This window comes from Pavona decussata, unplaced genomic scaffold, assembly GCF_977016875.1.
Source record: "Pavona decussata unplaced genomic scaffold, jaPavDecu1.1 SCAFFOLD_2, whole genome shotgun sequence".
NCBI classification, from domain to species: domain Eukaryota; kingdom Metazoa; phylum Cnidaria; class Anthozoa; order Scleractinia; family Agariciidae; genus Pavona; species Pavona decussata.
The window spans coordinates 542032-564473 of record NW_028145426.1 but is presented as its reverse complement, the minus strand read 5'-3'; the positions used below and the strand labels follow the sequence as shown (position 1 = coordinate 564473).

At 39.6% G+C, this 22442-nt stretch overlaps 2 protein-coding genes and 1 long non-coding RNA gene across 9 annotated transcripts in view; 2 read left to right on the top strand and 1 right to left on the bottom strand.

Annotated features, from left to right (window-relative positions):
• Positions 1-16804, top strand: part of LOC146489863 (thrombospondin type-1 domain-containing protein 4-like) — a 28284-nt gene extending 11480 nt beyond the window's left edge. For 3 of the 7 annotated variants that reach the window (XM_085110995.1, XM_085110852.1, XM_085110727.1), the window contains exons 2-16: positions 1072-1145; positions 3649-3761; positions 3915-4020; positions 6274-6397; positions 7305-7447; positions 7635-7737; positions 8323-8409; positions 9633-9808; positions 10235-10454; positions 10795-10924; positions 11481-11703; positions 12120-12293; positions 13026-13196; positions 13682-13861; positions 14570-16804. In XM_085110995.1, coding sequence (XP_084967121.1) covers positions 1077-1145; positions 3649-3761; positions 3915-4020; positions 6274-6397; positions 7305-7447; positions 7635-7737; positions 8323-8409; positions 9633-9808; positions 10235-10454; positions 10795-10924; positions 11481-11703; positions 12120-12293; positions 13026-13196; positions 13682-13861; positions 14570-14848 — 2298 coding nt within the window. In that variant the 5' untranslated portion in view covers positions 1072-1076 and the 3' untranslated portion in view covers positions 14849-16804. The other 4 variants (XM_085110792.1, XM_085110916.1, XM_085110590.1 and 1 more) reach the window with 4 other exon arrangements.
• On the bottom strand, positions 16671-19568 carry LOC146489862 (uncharacterized). Its single transcript, XR_014864962.1, has 2 exons — positions 19326-19568; positions 16671-17703 (listed from the first exon to the last, which is right to left on the bottom strand). It is a non-coding gene; the product is annotated as an uncharacterized LOC146489862 (long non-coding RNA).
• A 49-nt stretch (positions 19569-19617) lies between these two features.
• The window catches only part of LOC146489856 (uncharacterized), a 51931-nt gene continuing 49106 nt past the window's right edge, over positions 19618-22442 (top strand). Inside the window, exons 1-4 of the mRNA XM_085115118.1 lie at positions 19618-19641; positions 19725-19845; positions 20859-20935; positions 21789-21954. Of these exons, the coding sequence (XP_084971244.1) occupies positions 19627-19641; positions 19725-19845; positions 20859-20935; positions 21789-21954 (379 nt within the window). The 5' untranslated portion in view covers positions 19618-19626. The remainder of the gene's footprint in view (positions 19642-19724; positions 19846-20858; positions 20936-21788; positions 21955-22442) is intronic.

Below are 22442 nucleotides of genomic sequence, written 5' to 3'. Positions count from 1 at the left end.
CACGTCCCTTGTGTTCCTCTTTGGGTGATAATTGCAGTTTTACTGAATACAGCAAAAGTTCGAATCATCGTTGATTCAGAAAAGCGCTTGCCTAGACTGATACAAAAATTAAACCGTTTCGATGTAAGAGCTAACATCATTATCAAGAAATGAAGTCAATTGAAGCTGTGAAGGTCAGCAATAGAGTTCAAAATGAGTAAAATTAGTATTGTAAAGTTGCCTCCATATGTAATTATAAAAGCAAGTGCTGTAAAATTGGTATTTACCGTTCAACGCTCTCTCTTTTGATATCCTTTTTTAGATTGATTGGCACCTCTTGAATGTCTTGTTAATGCGTTAAATGACTGATGGATAACTTATCGTATTTACCGCACGTTCAGTCGGTTGTGTGGTTCAGTGTAGACTTGTCGCAATCCTATTAAGATGATTCGTTGCTGTCATGGAAATGCTTGGAATTCAAATAGCTTTTTTTAAACTCCTATCAGGATAAATTATTTATAAAGATACCCTTCACGTTCAGTGTTAATATATCGCAATAAAAGTGCTCCTAATCATGTGCTAAGAGCCTTGATTCATGTTTCACGCTTGATTGCATTTCTAACCGACAAGCGGTGAATATGCATGAAGTCCCTTTACTTAGTCTCCAGTGCGATTTGTGTATCATTTCCCTATTGTTTCGCGCCCTGTTTGATCGCGACAGCGTAATAATAGAGTCAGTAATCATTATATTGTCAGCCAGAGATTCCCTGACACAAACAGCGCCTTGAGGTCCGCTAAACCTCTGATAAGCGACCCTGTCAAACTTTGTAACTCGTCCATTCAGAGCTATTGTATAAATCTTGGCGTGGGGTTATGGCACTGGGATTTTCATTAGTTTACATTAGCGAACAAACATCGACCAAAGATCACTAACTCTACATATTAATCGTCCGCTTATTTGTGAGACGAGGTCACAGAGCGTGAAGCGAAAATCGTGTAAGTCGCTAAGCTGAGTAAGATGTATGTGATCAAGAGTTAACGTGCTGGACTGTACTGTTCTCTCTCGTAATGTATGCGTTTTGTTTCTGTTAGACGCGATGCTGACTTTTCTTCTGTTTGGCACTCTACTTGTACTGGCCTGTCAATGTTATTCGCAGTCGTTTCAGGTACGTACCAATCAATGTTTAAGAGTGAGAGGGATATTTTTAAACTGCTGAAATACATAACATTACCGGTTGTTATCACTAAGTCTTGAACAGAGTTTAAGTGAACGTAGGCAAGCATCATGCTCAGCTGGTTTGAACTTTAGCGGACATGCCTTATCAAAACGGCAACAGACGGAGCCTAAACCCCAAAACTTCTGAAAACAATCTTCGGATTGAAAACGGCAGAAGTGATATACGCAATGATCTGTGAACTGTTGATTAGTCAGTTCGTAAATAGAAACATTTTCTTTGCCCAAAACTCTAAACACCAGCTAAAAACGCAATGTCGTTTTTTTATATTAGTGACCGGCTTCACGAAAAGCCGCCAAGAGCTGTCTAAAATTCTTCCGATTAGATCTCCCCCCTCGCCGGGAGCAGTTTATAGCTCATTAGAGTAAGTTGCTATCACGTTCTTCACATAATAGACAAGATAATAGCTATATTAGTATTACTTTTTTATTATCCTTTACGATTACGATATTAGACTGTGACCATAGTAAGTACCGTCTATTTGATCCTCTCGTGTCGTGGAATTACGACGAAACTGTAGCGTTACGGCACGTTAGGTTGAGAAGAGTTTGTCATCACGAGAATTCCGACTACTCAGTTTTGACTCAGGCTTCCTGAGTCATGCAAGAAACCACGCTTGACAGGAATGAAAAAAAAAAAGAGGTTAATGAAATGACATTTCTAACCCAATACTGAACAAAACTTGATGCAAACAGAACTGTCAGAACTAATTTCCTTTATGTTAATTTCTTATTTCCTTTACGTAGCTGAATTAAAAGTGAAGCTCTAAAACCTAATTTTGACTACGTTGGTAAGCGTCATTCTCAATAGCATTTTACATTGGTGGTATCTAGGCATACCTCACTGAGCATTTTATCAAGTGTTAGAAAATTTCACATGACATTACATACCTCAGTCCAAATCAGTAGGCTTGGTGCACGAGAGAGCTTGCATGCTCGTTAGCCGAGTGTACATACAAAAGCTCTTCTGAAAATCTCCTCCTCTTCAACCGATACAAAGAAATAACCTCATAATTAATGGCAAAACTTTATTTCTATCTCAATACCTTGTTATTCTTTTGTGTTGCTCATTTTAACCAGTTTTTCCCTCAACTAAATCACATCCCTCTTCGTTTGTGCATCCCATTGCCCATCAAAGCCACATGTTTTTCCATTCTTATGTGTAGTGTCATTTGCGATCAGGCAGTCTTAAAATTCGTTCCTGGAGTTAAACTGTTTGACTTGAAAGGTCCTATAAATCTTTTTAAAGTTTCAAATGGACAAGCATTTGTCGGAGACGTACTTTCATTTCGTGCTGTTCACGTTTTCTCAGCAGTCAGTTTTCTTTAATTACTTTTCCGCAGCAATTTTTTCAGCATGGAAAATTTACATTCTTGCGATGGCGAAAACGACGACTCCTGAATTATGTGAAATGTTAAAAGCAGTCAGCAGAATATTACAAACTCGCAGCTGCCTGAGTAAATGCAGACAGCACTAGAGTAAACTGAGATAGAATGCTAACTGATATGATTGCCGTTCTGGCAAGTGTTTGTGCCAACATCCTCAGATCCTTTGGGATTGATGTTGTTGTTAGGACGACATGGGAACTGAAGCTGTTCACTCAAGTTTTCCATCGCCTCATTTAAGTAGACATCACAAAAATATATTCCTTCATCCATTTTCTTCAAGATAACATTACAGTAACATAAATTCGAACGCTACGCGAGTGGTTTACCCCTAGGTTTACGTAACAATGCCTGCCTCCCATGTCCATGAGATAAAACTGCAAAATGATTGCAAGATAAGAGTAGAGGAATATTGTTCCTGTTGATAGAAATTGCTATTCTTTATCGAGTGAAGGTAATTTTGATTGCACCAAAGATATTTGAGCTTTGGTCTGGTTTACGGATTGGATCACTTTATCCTAAAACGAATGTAAGAACTACGACAAAAATGGCGACAAACGACCGTTTCGAATTTATGTTTTCAACTTAGCAAGAAAAATGTTGAAGTTGATGACGAAAACTGAGAAACCCTGCCACTGCCTCAGTCGTCATCGATAGCAGCGCAACGATGGTATTCCTGAGCTGCGCCTGCGTACTGACTCCCGTGACAATTTTCTGGCCAGTGACGTCCAAGCCATTCTCAACCCCAGGGCCGCTTGGCTTTGATACGTCATACACCAAATTTTGCGCAAAAGGGAAGAGCTCTGGAGTCAAGAATGCGTCCAAGCAGGAGCGGTTGTTATTCCTTGACTGTGGAAAGGACGTCGACTCGTTTCCCAATCCACTGCAAACGTGCAGTTTAAAGCGCGGCCTGGGAACAAAACTTCCACGTTGTCCTTTTGCTTCTTAAGTCTTTCGATGAGATACCCATTTAGGTTACACGTATACTACACTTTTGTCGTTATTTTTGCATGCACAAATATTTTTAAACGTGTTTTCTTCCCATTCTAGTGGTCTGAACCACAGAGAGACCACTGGGGATCCTGGAGCGAGTGGGGTCCCTGCAGCAAGTCGTGTGGAGGCGGGACAACCATCAGAACGAGACAGTGTGTGATTTCCTCTCGGTTGGTATCTGATCAGAAAATAGTAATAATGCTCGAGATTTAAACCCTCAGTTCTAAAGTAAACTCAATCGACGTTTGCATTTAAGCCAAAAGGAGACTTTTTAAAAATCAAGAGTATGCGGCCGGCTTGACAGATTTGCTTTTGTTACACAGAAATGTCAACCCACCCAGTTATGTACTGAAGGTGTACAGACAGACAAACCACAACAAAGGAAACTGCCACGGAACTACCACCCAATACAGCACGTGTAATATGCAGGTACACAATGTAGAGCGTAATTAACAATTACTCCACGAGCGAGCGTTTGATACGAGATGGCCAACGAGCCGCGCATCGCCGAGTTTGCTATAATCATCTCTTATCCAACAAGCGCAAGTGGAACAATTAAATACCCCTAAATCTTGCTGATTTAGTGCATCAGATATCTTCTTTCGTCAATGACGCATACACTTACAACTGGTTATCGGGGCATGGTACATTGTATAATGGATCATATATCATGGCCGCCTACCAATCAAAACTCTGGAATTGCAATATCCAGTTATCCAGTTCTTTATAATAAGGAATATTCCCTGCAAGAAACGACTTCCGTTTTTCTTGTAGTTATAGCCAAACTTTCCACAGCGACCGGCATGTTTTTGGTTCTGGCTGCCAATCCATTCACTTTCTTACGAAAATTTCCCATTGCAGCGGCCACGTGCCAGTAAATCGCATCCCAAGAGCAAACTACAACACGAAGGTTACACTAATGCAATAGGGGCCGGGTGCCAACAGCGGTCGCACCAGCTATATCTCGTGGTTACGAAAACCTTTCGATTTATGTTTCAGAAGGGTGGAGCACCAATTCCATAGTTAAGATTCCTTCTTCACCAAGTGTATTTCAATTATTATGTAACCATGCAGTCATCCGCTTTCTTTTCATCAAGCAAATAAATATTTGGCCCTAATTTAAATCTGGAAGAGTATTATATCAACCTTAGTCACAACCTGTGGTCAGAAATTTGCCTTAATTTTCCTTACACCACTGTACTTACATACTCCTAAATTTTTCGGCTTGGAGTGGTTGTAATACTCTTGAAATTTGAACAAATATGTTATTTTATTGCTCTACCAGAAATGACCAGCGAAGAACCCAATCGGATTGCTGGTGTTTGGACTTCGACTCCTTCGCTGATTTTTTCTTTGTCTCTGCTAATCGTTTGCGCCGGAGCCAACTTCATTTACTGCGTCGTGGATGGCTGGTCCAGTGAAATTCATCCTTGCCGCAAGGCAGACATCATGTACGGATGACTAAACATCATTTCTATGTATTCAAAAATAGCTCTATATCAAACTAAAGTCAAGTATTGTGGGCCCATCTTTTCCTGCCCAACGGCACAAAAGGTGGACTTTGATTAAGCTGATTAAGGCATTATAATCATTCATGATTTAATCATTAATGCTCGTCTAAACATTCAAACAAGTAAACCACCTCCAACTGATGATAAAAGTTCTTTAAGTAAACTAATCAATGGTTTGACTCCAAAAGTTCTCAGTATAGGAAACGTTTCGAACTTGTAAAGTTGGCAATGTGAATCCTTCTCTTTTGTTCTAATATCGTCACAACAGTCACGACAGCGTAATCATTAATGCTGTTTTTTTAAAAGAGTCAACTGCCTAAGCACGATGTTATCGTGGTTGTTTCCTACATTATCTTATCGTGTCAGAACATTGCGGTTTTTGCTGTTTGTAGTTATATTTTTCAGTATCTCATCATGCCCGCTTTTCGGTGAGAAATCACTCAGTTTACATTAGGGTTAACTGAATTCGGCCGATAAATGTCCCTTTCTGGAAAAAGCTGATCGCAGAAATTAAGCCTATACTAGCGTTCTCTTACATATCTTTAAATAAATTTGCTCCCCAATCCTTTTCCTAGCAAACTAAAATAGCAACAATAGTGATCCCGGAGTTGTGGCATCATGCAGACCTACGGTTTTATACAGTTTCGACTTTCTGCTGAAGTCTTAAATGCGGAATGTCTGATCTGTCGCATTTACATATCTTATAATCAATGTCACGGGTCAGAAGAGTACAGTTGCGTAACGTGAACAATAAATCATATAGCTAGAAAGTTCAGAAAAATATACCACTTGTAGGAATGGTAACTGTAATTCTGAGGGAAGCTTGATCTGTGCGGAAACGTCCCAAATGAGGCAATCTTAGTAAACTTATCGAGGTAGAGCGGAGTACTCAATCCGGCCTTCTGGTGTCTAGACCTTGTTAGTTGGTTGCTTTAATTAAGAGGGCATGACAGCTATTTTAGCATTACGCGGCTGAAAATACAAATGACCCATGTCTACCGCTACTGATGGATGCCAACGAACACGCATAAGGTTAAATAGAGGCCTAGCCCATTGAAGGTATTTTTAAACTGCCATATCTTAAAAGAGAGTCTTTAATGTCAATGAGGAGACGGAATGGGCTGTAACTTCAAAACGTTAACGTCTTGTTGTTCTTCCAATTTGTTTGCAGAAATGTTACCAGCCTCCTAAGATAACTCGGAAAATTGCCATTCAGGCCAGAGCCGAGCAGTGCAGAAAGTTTGACAATACTTCCTTCAATGGTTACTTCTTTAAATGGGTGCCTTACTTGAGAGGTAAGACTAGCTAAAAGGGCGGTTCTTACGAAGTAAGCATAGGTGGAAACGCGTTAAGTGGCAAGGAAGTACAAGAACACTTCTGACTAAAACGATTAGTTGTATTGCTGGTAGTTCACCATCGAAAGTAACCGAATGCAGCATTCAGTCCCGTTTCTTTAACGCCCATCCTTGATGGGTGGAGAAAGACGCTATAAAGAAGAAACGATGGAAGTGGAATACATGGGATGTCATAAATGTCTACAGTCTCTCATTTATCAAAAAAGAAACGTTTTTTACCAAAGGAGCGAAGGATGGCAAACACCAGGTTTCTTGCCAACCCTGTTCATCAAGGAATGACCATCAGACCACCACGTCACTGTTCTCACTGGATTTGATAAACCTGAAGATAACGAGGCCGGGCGTATGGATGCATGTTAAGGATGATACATCTTTATGTTGTAGTGTTGCTCAGTTGTGCATTTTGTACCGGTTTAGAAAGTCTGAAAGGTCTGTCATAAGGCTCGAAAAACCAATATTTTCCACCACCTAGTAGGGAGACGTAACGGACAGATCCTCATCATTATATATTGTACAGCAATCCTGAGTTGGTAGAAAGCATACACTTGTCAGAACTGGCTGGCCGCAACAGCTAGATTGTAAACAAAATGATGCATCAGTTTGAAGTACTGGATTAGAAAAAGTTATTTAAATCCCTTCAACCTACCTTTGACAGAACACTATTGACAGAATTTGCCGTTATGAGGGCATGGAGAAAAGGCTGATCATTCAAAGTGGCATACATTCTTTCATTTACATGACTAGTTTGGCCATCACGCTCTGACTAGTGGTAAACGCTCTATGTTGATTGTAGCGCGGACAATGCAAAAGACACTTATGCTAGCAACCAATATTCTTTTTTCCTCAGTTAAGAGTATACGTGAAGATGAGTGTGAGCTCAATTGTCTAGCGAGAGGACACATGTTTTTCCTTCGTCTCTTACCTAAAGTCAAAGACGGAACACCCTGCCTCACTGACCTGAAGAAAGTCTGCATTGATGGAAAATGCAAGGTATGTACACTGTAACAAGCTCTTCTGTCGTTCTCAAAAGACAAACCCAGTAGGATGAATTTATGTTAGGTCTTGTAAGTTGGATGAGTAATTGAGATACTGAAATACGCTCAACCATGTAGCTGAATATTGCAGTGAGTAATTCCTTAAAGTAGAAAATTCTTCACATCCCTCTTTTCATTTCCAGGAGCTGCCGCTAGAATGTAAAAATGGCGGATGTTTTGTCTCGACACCAAAGCAAAGACGGTCCGGCGTGTTCACATCCAGAGACGTTGTGCGAGGACATTTAAGTACGCCTACCTAGATGTTGTTATTATTTAGTTTTTGTAATTAATTAATCAGTTCCCATGCTTGCTCAAGTCAATACAGGCTATGTTTTCATGTTAGTGGACCCGATAGATCCAGTGCCGGTAATTTGAATTAAGGGTAATACTGTAGGCCTTCCTTTTTGTATAATGTAACACCGAGCAACTATCCGAACATAAGAGCGCCTATCTGGTATTTTGCATCTGAAGGGGCTACCCTGAGCGGTATAAATCAAAAAAGGTTCTTCTTCTTCTCTTCTATAACTTTCAATTCCTTCTAGGTTCAAATCTTTTTGAAGCAAATTGAATACCTTAACGTTGCAGAACTGTGGAAGTAACTGTATTCGTATGAAATAATGGTGCAAATTTTGTCACGGAATTTAATTTTGTCCAAAGTTTGCATCCAATACTGCACCGGTACAATTTCTGGGTTTACTGCAAGTTTTCCATGTTCATTGCCAGGTAAACATTGTTCCCATAAGACGCATACTCGAAAAGAGATAGTACTCCAGGTCCTTGGGACATTATTCAGATACATTACTGATGTACGTACCTCCATCCCTTTCATAGTTTTAGGTTACAATCCTGTAATAACAATACCTGCTGGTGCCACCAAGATTAACGTTACAGAGACCCGGAGAAGCAAGAACTATTTAGGTAAGTTTTTCCTGCAATACTTAGTGCCTGTTAGTTCCCGAAAATCAATTAAATTATCATTCTGAAGAATAATATGATAAAACTATTCTATTCTGCTGTTTGTAACCGCAATGTTGGAAAGGTTTGCCCCATTGTTCCACTCGATAATGATGTAAGCTTAAGAATGTCATGAATTAAAATCAAATCATTAAAAATAAGAAAACACACGTTTTTTCTTACATATTTTAGGAAACTGTCTCACTTGCAGGGTAAAGATATTTGACTCGAGGATCCGGCCGTCAATCTCTGCACCTTTCGCTAAGCAGGTGCTCTACCATCTGACTTAAGCCCCGCTCACCAGTTCGTTCTCTTTCCCAAGCTTACCTATTCAATCCCATAACTCTTTGGAGCATTTTATCCTCTTGAAATGCCCTTCGAATTAAATATGAAGGGAGCTAAAACGTAAGAAAAATGTTTTAAATGCGAAATAAGCAAACGCTATTGTACATTTATCTGTTTTTTCTTTAGGTTTTAGCGCATCACACTATATAAAATTCTGAGTGAGAAAAAGGGAAAAAAAGACAGAGTTTGGAGAACCCGGGTGTCGATCCCGGTACCTCCCGCATGCGAAGCGGGCGCTCTACCATTTGAGCTAATCCCCCAGGCACTGGAACGCGAGTCATTTCGAAATGAGCATAATCGTATATTTTAAAATAAATTTGCGCACAAAGGTTAATCGTGAAAGAGATCGTCGTTGCAGCAGACCTTCTCAATAAAGGTACTGCTTGCTTTAATGTTCCCAATGCTCATTTCATAAGGAGCAGGGATGGCGCAGTGGTGAGAGCACTCGATCGCCTCCAATCAACGAGGCCCGGGTTCGATTCCCGGAGTTGATGCCATGTTGAGTTTGTTGTTGGTTCTCATCCCTGCTCCGAGGGTTTTTCTCCGGGTACTCCAGTTTTCCTCCTTCCACAAAAACCAACATTTCTAAATTCCAATTCGACCTGGAAACAGTGGACGAATAGCCCACGCGCTCTGTGGATGTGTCACTAAAATTCCTATCTATTATTTTATTTTATTTTATTTTATTTTATGTCTGTATACGGCCGAGGTCAGTCGTGTATCACTGAACGCCGCTATTTTAATCTTAGAAAAAGTGATTAAATTAAATGTGTCCGAGAGAATGGAGCAGGTAAATGGCTGGAGGTAACTAATATTTGGTTATATTACATTCTGTTTTTCAGCTCTCAAGTCGCACGACTCAAACAAATACTATATCAATGGGAACTGGGTTATCGATTTACCGAAAGGATATGAGGTGGCAGGCACGACAGTTTATTATTCAAGACCTCGCAGAAATAAAGGAGGTGAAGAGTCCTTCATAGCTGATGGACCAACTACTGAAGATCTTGATATTATGGTGAGGAGACGGTAACGGAGCATTAAAACTTCATATTATACACACACTCACTTAACTGACGTAAACGAGCAGTACGTTCCCAAAACCCTTGGAGTTCAATCCAGACTCCGGCCCTCTCAGGCAGAACGAACAGAGGGCATCTTATTACCAGTGGAGATAGCGCACGTGCGTATAATTCGTAAGGATAAATGGAAATTAGCGATAATGATGTATGCGGAAATTAATTATATTGTAATGACTTCAGATGTAAAAATACCATTAAAAATGGATTTACAATTTTTGTTGGACCTATTCAGACATCTTTGGAAGGCAATGCCGAAATATCGCATATTGCATTCAGCAACTCTTTCAATGCGATTGTCAGGAAGAAGAAATATTTATTTTACTTCCACGGGTAATGTTTTTCTTTCCTCCTTTTGTTGGCAGTTACTTTATCAAGATGACGAGCCCCAGATCATGTACTCGTATCTTCTTCCTAAAGACTACCCAAATATACAGTATCAACGAGAACAGCAACAGCCAGCAGAACCCGTTCCTCTTGGTCACAGAGGCGTGCAGGCACAGCCTACCCAACCAACACCCAACCGACAGACATATGCTTGGAGACTTACAGGATTCACACAGTGCACCCACTCCTGTGCTGGAGGTATGTGATTTAATTCCTCGTTAACCGAACCTCGTTTGTTCAACGTAAGAGCGGAATGTTTTATGAGAGTTATTGTACCAAGTTAAGTTACCACCACTTGTTGTAGGCTTGCCTATAGTCCACGATGTGTGAAAAAGTCTATTGTTACTGGCTTTAAGACTTTCTGTATTCGACGAAACTCCCCTTGACTAAAGAAAAGTCAATAAATGGTACGGAATTTTTCCTTCTCGCTAGGAAAAGAGGAGTGTACTTTTGGAGTTACCTCGGAATCCATTTAATTTCGAGCTAAAATGTCCGGATTTCTAGTGCACACGGTAAACAGCCTTTGTTTTTTCTATAGGCATTCAGAAAACAGTACATCAATGTGTTTCGACGGCGGATAACTCAGTTGTTGAACAGTCATTGTGCCAGGGGAACTTAAAACCAGCGCAGAGGCAGCGAGTCTGTAACCTACCGCCTTGCCCACCAAGGTAAAAAATACAAACATGTCTCTCAAGCTGGGGCCAAGACCGGGACACAATTAAATGTTCCGAAATCGGTCGAATTACCTCAAAATCTTGTATAAATTCTTTAAAACCCATTTCAATATCTTTTTTTTTTTTTCAAAGTTTAACAATCGGAACAAGATTGTTTATTTTTTCCGGTTCTTTTTCTTTTCTTCCAAATAATGGCCACGATATCTCCTCCAAACTCAGCCTTTATATCATGTCGCTTGTCTTTGTTTCCGTTTAATTCTTCTTAACTCTTAAGTTTATACCACAAGTGTCAGGTCTGCATAGATCTCTTGTTTGTGTGCTGTCCTCGTAAGTAACATCAGTAGAACCTTAAAAAATGCTGAAATAGCCTGAGAGAGGGAAGTGTCCCCTTCCAATGGTGTTAGTTACAAGTTAGAGTTTTACTACTTGTGGTGGGAGTCATGCAACTTTGCAGAACCTGGCGATGAGCACAGGCACCGATTAGCCACTGCAGGGCATGTCTGGAGTTGATTGGGCATGGATATAACGTAACCTTATGCTTTGAATACAGGTGGGAGCCTGGTGCTTGGGGTAAGTGCTCGAAGACATGTGGAGCTGGTTTGCAGATCAGAAGCCTTCTTTGTAAGCAGCTTGTTGATAATAACGGCAGGAGGCAGCAGCAGATGTTACCAATCAGCTACTGCCGTCATTCGGAACGACCTACCCCTAGCCGTAACTGCAACCTACAAACATGTCCTCCTCCAGCGAACTGGACAGTCGGAGAGTGGAGCACGGTACTCATTTATACTCATTTTAATTCTTGTGAACCAATCAGGGCGCGTAATTACTCATATATAGGCATGGACTTGTACTTAGAGATTGCCAATTTGAAATTATTTTCTACTCTGTGGGATTTTAAAATAGAGCACCCAAGAAGAAAATGTAAGCAAGATTCTTAGAATAACTTTTTGTGTCCCTAGATAGTGTTAAGACATTAATTTTTCCCATGTTACAAAAGTTCTAGTTTGCATTTTCGTACAGGTGTAAAGCAGAACACTTCAGTTGTTCGTCTTTTGTGCGAAGCCGTTTTGACGGTCCAAATATCATCCGCCCTAACACTCGTCTCCCGACAGTGTTATGGAAAATTTGGTGATCATGCTCTAAGTTGATTCTCCATCTTAATTTGTTAGTTCCTTCTTCATTTTTGCAGTGTTCCGTGACTTGCGAAAGGGGATTCAAGCAGCGAGTCGTACGTTGTATGGACATCAACAATCGCACCGTGAGTGAGAGTTATTGTGGGCGCAGTCCCAAGCCATCGGTGACTCAATCCTGCTTTGCCGGCTCGTGCAAGACTGACTGGTTTGCCGGCCATAAGTGGTCACAAGTAAGTGCACTATAACGCTATAATACATTCAAACAAGCTGTCATGGACGAAATGAATGGTGATCTAAACCGGTCATGATCAGCAGCTGTGCAAAATGAAGAACATAGTTTCCGTTTCAGCATACAACTAGGAAAAATCGTACTGATTGAGAATGGCCATTTTGCCTGATTAAAAAAAACTGCTCCTTTACTCTCTACGATGCAGCTTTGAAAAGTGCAAACCTAGTTTAGCGCAGTTTGTGAGATGTGCATACCGAGTTGAGACAAAATATAGGGACTCTACGTAAACCACCGCCGGGATAAGACTCGCAGCATGTTGTCGTTGTTTCGCGGCTCAATTAGTTTTGTTTCAGGACAAAGAAGAAAGAAACCCTCTGGTATCAGGGTGCTTTTGACTCAGCACGTTACGGATTGTAACTGGGTATGTCCTTATTGGATTGTTCACAGACGTTATGGGCACCGGGTTGGGATGACCTAAGTTTCCTGCGCATTTACCTTTTGCATCTCCTATAACTTAAAGTTTCAATCGTTTGCCCGTTGGCAAATAACTTTTGAAACCCGATCCGTATAAATGGCAGACAACTATCAAATAATTCAAACAGTTGAAGAAGAAAGAGCCATAATCGCTATTTAGCCTCCTCATTCGAGGGTAGCCATCCACTAATCCCCTCCATCTATCCATTACTGGGTTCATTCTGTTCATGCTTTTAAAATGGCCATTCTGTCTACATAGTGTTCAGTTCCTTGTGGCAAAGGACAGCAAAGTCGTGCGGTTTTCTGTGGAAGGAAGGGAGGTGATACCCTGCCGTCTGCTCACTGCTCCCACGCCACGAAACCCAGCTCCACCAGACCATGTGACAGTGGCCAATGCCAGGCAGTGTGGGTGGCATCAGAGTGGAGTAAGGTAAAACAACTACGGAAAAAAAAATGTTCAGCCAACAGAATTGCACAAATGTTTCAATGTTCCCCTCCATTATCTGTACCCCCATAAGGTTCCGTTACTAAAGCAAAGGTTGAAAAAAGAACGATTATTGTTGCAGAACACATTTGCATCACTGAGGCGAACAATTTTAAACAGACATTTGACAGACATTTGGCGTTAGGTAGATTTCTGAGTGGCCCTCCACGTTTTAAACTTTCTTAAGACCGTCCCGGTCATGTCGACTCCTTAACTTTACCGCCCCTGTTGAGGTCGGAACCAGTATTTCTAAAGGGCACAAGAAGAACAAGAAGTGATTTCTGTTCACGATCGGGTCGTAAACTACCTTAGGGTCATTGACCTGATGGCAAAATGTCTCAGAATTATTGTACTATCAGAAGTGAAGACAGTAAATATATCAACCCTTGCACAAGCTTAACAGCACTCTAACCTAGCTCTCCTCTTTGTAGTGTTCTGTCGAGTGTGGAACAGGGACACAGGTTAGAACAGTGTTTTGCGCCGGTATGGTCGGTGGCATGTACCAAGAATTTCCAGACGCGTCTTGTCCACTAAACTCAAAACCAACAAGGGTTCAACCGTGTGGCAGCAATTCCTGTGAACCACAGTGGTTCGCGACAAAATGGGACGAGGTACTGTGTTCAATTAATATTAAGGCTAATCTACACATACCAATGCAATAAACAAAGAAAATAAGTGAGAGGAGTGCTACAATATTTTTGTCTAGCCGATTTTCACCCCTCGCTAGACCAACAGAAAAGGAAATCGGCCGAAAAATTGTAACGTATATAAGTTAGCCCATGCGATTGAGCCTACTTATCAATCCGTACGTTATCTCGTTTTTAGACATGGAGAACGTGGTAATCTCGATCTCAGCAAATGAGAAATTTCAAGTTACCGAGCATTCTACATTTGAGAGAAATGACTTCTCTACCAATAAGAGGCTAGGTTGCGACCTTGAGGAAGGAGGGGAGGAGGGGAGGGGGTAGGGTTCTCCTTTTGATTTATATAAGACAACTAAACTGAATAACGACTAGTACTATTACAGCAAGGACACCTCAGCTATGCAGCACCAAAGGAGGATTCTAGACCAATGAATCTCAGTCTAAGAAAATTTAATCTAACTTGGGGTTGTGGATCATTCAAGCGAAAGATATTTAGTAGTACTTTACTCAGAGGGGCTGTTACATGGTGTATGGCTGAAATCCCCATTACTGAGTGGCGCCGATAATTGCTTTCTCTGATTTGCAAATGAAATTTTCTATATTTATTAGTCGATCTAAGGCATTATTTGCACGAGAAAAGTATTTACAATATCGCTTTTGTCTACTTCTTCGCAGTGTTCTAGATCATGTGGGGGTGGAAGTCAAGTGAGAAAGGTGATGTGCTTTGATCACGAAGGCCAAGCGTCTAAAGCCTGCAGCTCAAGAAACAAGCCTTTCCACTATCAACGCTGTAACAACAAGCCCTGCCCAACGTCAGCTCAAAGATTAGCGCAACTCAAAAACTGCAATGATATTTACAGTCGCGGTATATGTTTTTACGTCATACAAGCCAACTTTTGTCAGTATTCACATTACCGCAGGATGTGTTGCAACAGTTGTGAAAGACGGCATTGACCTGTACAGTAGTGATTGGCATGTGGCTATCAACTTTCGATTGCGATGGTCGATCAATCTATAAAACAGACTGTGATGGATCAGAAGAGGGAAACGTATGCTTAGATAAACAATATATAATTATAGAGATGCGACAAAGGAAGAAGTATGAAAAAAAAAAGGATTATTTGAACGTTGTCAGGACAAAACAGAACCCAACGGAGCTGGCATTAAAGCTGAACTTCCACGCAGCTAGTACCCAATGATAGGTATATTTACTGGGTATAAAAATGCTGAGATTCAACTAGTACCTAGATTACTGATCTACTGAAATCTTCCTCCAAATGGCAGGAGACTTCGTCGAAACCTCGGAGAAATAAATATCAGTGGGCATCAAGTGGACTTGTTAACCCAGAACAAGACAGACAAAGGAAAAAAATGAGTGGTGTCATGGGTCCGCACCGAAAGGGCTCAAGATTCTCCAAGCATTCCACCTTATTCAGTATCGTACAGTACCGTATTCACTCAACAGTATCGTACAGTATTCACTGTTAATGAAAAATAGCCCTGGTTCTTTACTACCACTGAATCTTAGTCGATAGCAAGCTACCAAAAGTAGTTCTATAAACTGTTAACAACACATTTTGCGACGAAAACCTTTCCTTTCTCATTCATACTAGTGAAAGGTCAGTGAATTTGGCAGGAACTATTGTTAACATACACCTTAACCAACTTCTCACCCGCACTTCATTTGCAACAGATGATTTTGGGTCCAGAAAAACTGGAGAAAGTTGCATGAAATAACTCACATAACCAAATTATATAACCAACGAATAACCTCTTCACTTTGAGAGGTGAAGACCTAAAAGTTAGAGAGGGTTAATTCTTACCTGAAACTTGAATTGTATTCCAAACAACTCAAATACCGCATGCATCTGTATAAATAATCATCTTTATTACACCCATTTTGAAATCACTGGTGATCCCTGCAATCTGATTGGCTCTCAACAGTGCGATTTATTCCCAAATTGCACCATATTTTGCTCTAAATCGCATCTTTTCTTTAGCCCATCAAAATGGAAATGAAGTAACAAAAATAGAATATTAATATTAACAATGATACTCTGTGATTTCAAAATAGATGTAATAAAGTGGTAATTGAACTAAGTTGTGTTGTGCAATTTTGGTCTGAAATCATACTTGTGATTTCAAATCAAACTTGCGGTGCGCGCTCGTTTGATTTTGAAATCATGCGTATGATTTCAGACCAAATTGCACTCCACTCAGTTCAATTACCATTATAAATCTCGATTGAAATTCCACTGAAATAAAAAATTTCATTGGATTTCACCCGCAACTAGAGGACTATATATAATTTTTTCTACCAAGGATCAATACATGTAACTGACTTGTTAAAATCCGCCTCATAGAAAAAGATGGTGGCTGTGCATTAATTTTTACCACAATACCTTGCAAACCTAACACAGCCAATAGATGCATGGAAAACCATATTTTTATGAACTCATCCAGGTACTAACATTGTGTCATGCTATGTAGGTTTGAAGTTTGTAGAACTTTCTGTGCATTTTTATTAGAATTTTTGGGTTTTTGCATGCTAAGAATTATAAATATGGGTGAATGTACTAGTCGCCATCTTTTTTTCCGTACGGCTGTGGATTGTACCTGAATATAGCAAAAGGGTTGGCAAGATACCGAGTGACCAGTTGTCCTGTTTGTGTCACACCACAACTGCTACTGAAAGCAAAGTATCAAAATGTTTTCAAACGCTTTCATTTGAATGGTAAACCTTGACTGTATAACTAACAGGTCCCATTCAACAATAGCCAATGTGAGGGCACTTTACTGTTTTGTTACAAGTGTGACCCTTTAACTATAAATGGAGATAATTAATACATGTAGTTTTAAAAATGAGATGAGAGGACTACATTCCAAAAATAAAATGAAAAAAACACAAAATCAATGTCAGTGATTTGCAAAAACAGATGAACCTCTACATCTTTTTGAAGGCATGGTAAATTGAATAAAACACGAGTAACAGAGTATATATTTAATTACTGTTCTTTACAAACTGGCTACCCATATTATATTATTAGTTTTATTGTATTAGAGAATTTTGTACGAGGTACAATATACAACATGCATTTGTACAGACATAAAATAATATTATTATTCCAGCTTTGTCAATAAAAATAATAAAGTGAAAACGAATGTTTCCAGTCATTCTTAGCAGAAATACATGTAGAAAGATTCAACATTCACACAACTTAGAATCTGACATCTGAGGAACACCTGTAAAAATTGAATACAGTTCACGTAATGCTATGCAATTATTCAGCAAAGTTTGTCCCACTTGTACTGGTTCAAAAACTTACGATGTACATGAACCGCAATCGTAGTACACGTGTACTGTCATACCACCAGTATTTAATTTTTGCAGATGTTTCCTCGTGTGTCATTTCAGAGGACAACATACATGCTGCCATGTTTCAGAGTAATCTACTACACAAATTACAATGGACTGTCAACCCATTTGGTAAAATTAATATGTGAAAAAAGTGTCTTCAATGTGTACTGGTCAATAACTATGTGGTGCATAAAATTTTAAAACTGTTCGGTCACATGCCATTTTTCTCTGCAAAACAAGATGAATTTTGCTTCCAACTCTTGACTGCTCCAAGCATAGGGTTTTATCAAAAGTCTTCATGATCTCTCGTTCACAGAGATTCTCTCAAAGGAGTTGACATTTAACTGCTGCTTAATATGGTAAGTTGCTAGTCAGACTTTGAATGACCATCCACCATGACATCTTTAGCAGGTGATGATTCAAGTTTGACTTCACCATTGGCTACTGGATCCTGACGCAAAAGAGAAAAAGGCTTATCAATGTCTAGTACTACTCGAAGAAGATGCATATTGAAACATATTTGCATAATTCTCCCACTGCATAGCACAAAACTCTAACAGGAGTTTTGTTTTGTAGTGGTGCTCATGGCACCCCAAAGAGCTATCTGTCAGCCTTCTCTAGGGTCTTCTCAGCATTCTAAACAGCATCAATTACCGTTACAAGACCTTGCCCAAGAGCAGGTCAATTATCTCTTAATAATATTCAGTTTGACATACATGTATGATTATTTCAGATTGGTTGAAGGATCACTTTTGGTGTATCATAGGGTCATGCCGTTTGCCACAACCTTCAGTAACCACCATGGAGATGACACTGGGATTGATGCTGCCCTATCAAACTCTACACAGATTGTACAAAGAATAAATTACTTAGATTTTGGAAAAAAAGAGAGATACCTTGAAAACATGGCCCAGTTTGTGAGTTCTTTCTCAACTGCTTTTACATTGTGACTGCTTTAACGACTAATATCAAAATCCCATGACTACCATCATAACTTACATAATTCCAATTCTCTACGAAAAAAATTCTCAAAGTAATAGAATTACTTGGTGAATAAAAGTGCTAAGGAGAAATCTGACTGGAAATACAGATTGCTCCAAATTACACGCAGCTCTACTTGGTCCTTTGGCCTGCACACCAATAATCCTATAACAAATGTTGTCCCACGTTACTTAACGTTTTACTCTAAGGCTCCTATTTCTGCCCTAAATCTCTCTGTAATTTTTCCATGTCTTTGCTTCAGCAAATCCCTTTTAATTAAAACCATTTTTCTGTACAATTTAAAACTAAAGAGGGCCTTGTTTGAGAGATGACAAAGAAAATCATTCATGCTTCTCTTCAGTGAATTTAACAGATTTCCAAAAATCTTGACAACATCCCACAGCTGTAAACAAGTGTCATCCCTGCACAGCTACATTGTATTTCTTCTTGTGAGTCTGACTATTCATAAATATTGAGTTCTGCTATGAAAGGTTGTGATCGGTGAACTAATTAAATTTTACATCATTCTACATCTTCATATGGTCATTACTTATTTCTCTTCATGTTTTTAAAGCGATCTTAATTATAATTATACTGTGGAATACACTTGACGAAGGCCAATATAAGCCCAGATTAATTACCTAAATAGGATGCAATTTAAGCTGATATTGTCCTTTTCTACACGTAGCGACACGCACGATTTTTTATCCGATCCAATAAAACTATAAGAAGTTTGGCAGAAAATTATAAGTACACTTCATTCAAACGAGCAGGTTCGTTTCAGCCCACTTTAGCAAAGTCAAACATAATGTTGTTTATACAAAGTAAGCACCACCATCTTGATGTATAAGTGCAGTAAAAACTTGTTATATTTTCTTTATGGTGGAACACAGAGCGAAAAATGTAATGGACTTGGAATTTTAGAGTTTAAATTTGCGGATGAATACTTTGGTTTGAACATTCAAATGATGGCTGCTGAGTTATACTACGCCGTAATGATGCCTTTAGTTAACTACTTCCCAAAGTTGACCCCTGAATTTTACCCAAAACGAGGCTTTAGTGGTAGCCTTTAAAATCAATTACTGAGCTTACCTTCTCGCCTGATTTTAGTGCAACATCTCCTTCTTTACCGCTTTCCAGTTTTGGTCTGCCGTACCATCTGTCGATGAGCGGCTGTATCAACTTGTGCCAGATAAAGAGAACTACTGGCACAAGTATGCACGAAATTCATACCATTTTTTTTAAAGAATGAACGACACTTTCTTCAACAAAACTTTTGTCTTCAAAAGATTTGTTTCTTCGACGAACTTCCTCGACGCCTTTTTTTAAACGACACAGCGCATGCTCTTGTTCCGTTTTGGTTACCGCTGGTCAAGGCATCACAGGCGCAGTAATGGAGTTTGCTTTGGTAATGTATCATTTTGCTTCCTGTTGTTTTTATAGATCTCAGTTATACAATGGTTATTCCAATTGTTTCTTTTAATGTTATAGGAGGCTTTAAGATCAGTCTCCGACACAGATCAGGCCAAAAATGCGCTCTCTTTGATGCAAGTCTATGTCAACAACATCGTGACAAACCCTGAGAATCCAAAATACAGAAAAATTAGAATAAGTAAGTGAAAGATTCATATTCTGCAATGGCTTTTGTTAAAAAATTGCTAGAAAAAGCACTTGTTAGAGAAAATGTGGAAGCAGCAAAAATATCTACATATAATGTTGCCTTGCTTTATTTTTTCAATCTTCTTCAATCAACAAGTGGGTGCTATTTAATGTTAACACTATTTGCAGATCAAAGAAGCTGGGGACTAGAAAAAGGCTGATTTGCATACCACTATTTGCCAACACTGTTAATTTCTATTTTAATTTCTTGGCCTGGCGGTGTCTGAGGGACAATCATACACTTTTACCCCTGCTTTTGATGGACATGGCACCTCGGGGGACTCTCATATGAAAGGGGTGGGTTTGTTCATCGGAAATTTTCAATTAAACCCCTAAAGGAGACCAATCTGGGCATGGCCCACACTTTTTTGACCCCCTCAAAGAGACCATTTTAACACACAGACAAATAAAAAATGCCGTAACTTTTCGCGTGCAACCGTAAACGAGACCTTCACGGCCAAATATAATGGCGTTTTGCCCAGAACACCCTAAGTGAGACCAAAATCCGAAATTTACACCCCTAAGCAAGACGACAAGCATCCCTGCCCCTTTCATATGAGAGTCCCCCGCCCCACCCTGGGCATGGCTCTGAGTTTATTTATTTTATTTATTTATTTATTTATTTATTTATTTATTTACTTATTTATTTGAATTGGGTCAAACTGATGTGTTGCAGATTTCCTGCATCAGACCCACTTTCATATTGGTTGTAAATTGGGTGTCGAAATGTCTTTATGACTCCTGGTCTGCTGAGGTCTGATGCATATACACTGGCAAATATCTGTCATGTGTAAATAGTTCATATTTTTGCATGACTGAGTCTAACATGTCTACCAGTTTGAATCAAGGACATGGCATGTTTAGGGCTGTCATTAAGCTTTGGAGAAAACTGCAGTTCCATAAGGAATCTTTTATGTTGTCGAAAACTGAGAATAATCTTGATGTATGTTAATTTGGAAATTGCAGGTAATCCAAAGTTCAATGCAGTCATATGGCAACTGGAGCCGGCACGGACATTTCTGTTGCTTTCAGGATTTGAACAGGTACAGATTAGACACTCCATTAACTTTTAAATATATACATGACAGCAAAATATTGAACATTTGTGATGAAAAATGCACTACTGAAGAGTTCAGTAATTTAGTTTATTGTCAGAGTGTGAATCATATGTCCATAAATGTTTTCCCTAAGCTATTTAGGGACCATAAGCACCCGGGGGGGGGGGGGGGGTACTCCCAAAAAAATTGGGTAGGGGTGTGCGGCCCGCTTCCCAAAACCCTTACCCTATTTATGACCAAAATCTGCGATTTTCCCTACCCTATTTATGACCTGACCAAAAATTTGATACCCTATTTATGACCTTATAGTGTCTGGTTTTTAACTTCAGTTCAAAACTCCCCTGGAGCCCAGCGCGTGACCGGAGCGCGTGACAAGCCGTTGCGGCATGTACACAGTTGCCGTAAACAGTAGTTTCTTCTAAAAAAAAAAAAGACAAATTCAAGACTAGAGTGCAAAAATCGATACCCTATTTATTACCAAAATGGTGGCAAAATGGCTAAAATTGATACCCTATTTATGACCAAAGCGGCTGAAAAACCATACCCTCTGGCGCCGCACATACCTATATAGCCCATATAAGGGAGTACCCCCCATGGGCATAAGCATGACCTGAAGTCATTCCCATTTATGGTATGATACAGACAAATGCTAAATTCTCTTAATATTATTTTTAATGATTACCATGGTTATTTAAAATTGTCGTTATTTTGTCTTAACTGAGGAACCTTCATTACAGTCTTCTACCTCTGTAAACTTGTGTCAAAATGGTGAATTTCAATATGTACAGTACACATGCTATTGACATCTAATGTTCTATTTTGTTTGTCATCATTACAGGAAGGGGACTTTCTCGTTCTTCCTTCTTCAGTAAAACTAGATGGAACCAAACTCTTGATTGATGAAGTGCTTGGGATTCCACCCTCAGATAAGGAAAGCCATGTTGGCAATGGCCCTTCAGATTCAAGTCAAACTAGCAATGTCCTCAAACTAAACTCACAAAAAGGCAAGTATTAACTTTGTTTATGTTGTGCTATACATACATGTATTGTGCTTCTAATCACACCGTGCTTAATTCCTGTTCTGTCAGTAGCCTCTGGTTGCATTGGTTCATGGTACTTAAAATATGTATCGGCAAGTTCTATTTTAGCCAGTCAGACAAACATGTGTTCATTGATACGGCTGACTGCCTGAATTTGCGCTTTCCACTAAAACATCATTGAGTGCCTCCTATTCTTCCTCTTTAGAGATCCTATACCCTAGCTGATACTAGCACTTTTAATGTCAAGTTTGTTCTTTGATGTCCCCTTATTCGGGTGAGACAGTGAGAGAATGGCTGCAGCACAGGAAAAGAAGGAGAGAAGAAAGCAGTGACCAGCCTAGATCACCTCCTAAATTCCCTGCAGTTTCTGTGGACATACCTTCCCCTCTCACATACAATATAGGTCATCATTCACACATGAAAACTCATCTCAGTAAATAGACTGCTTGTCA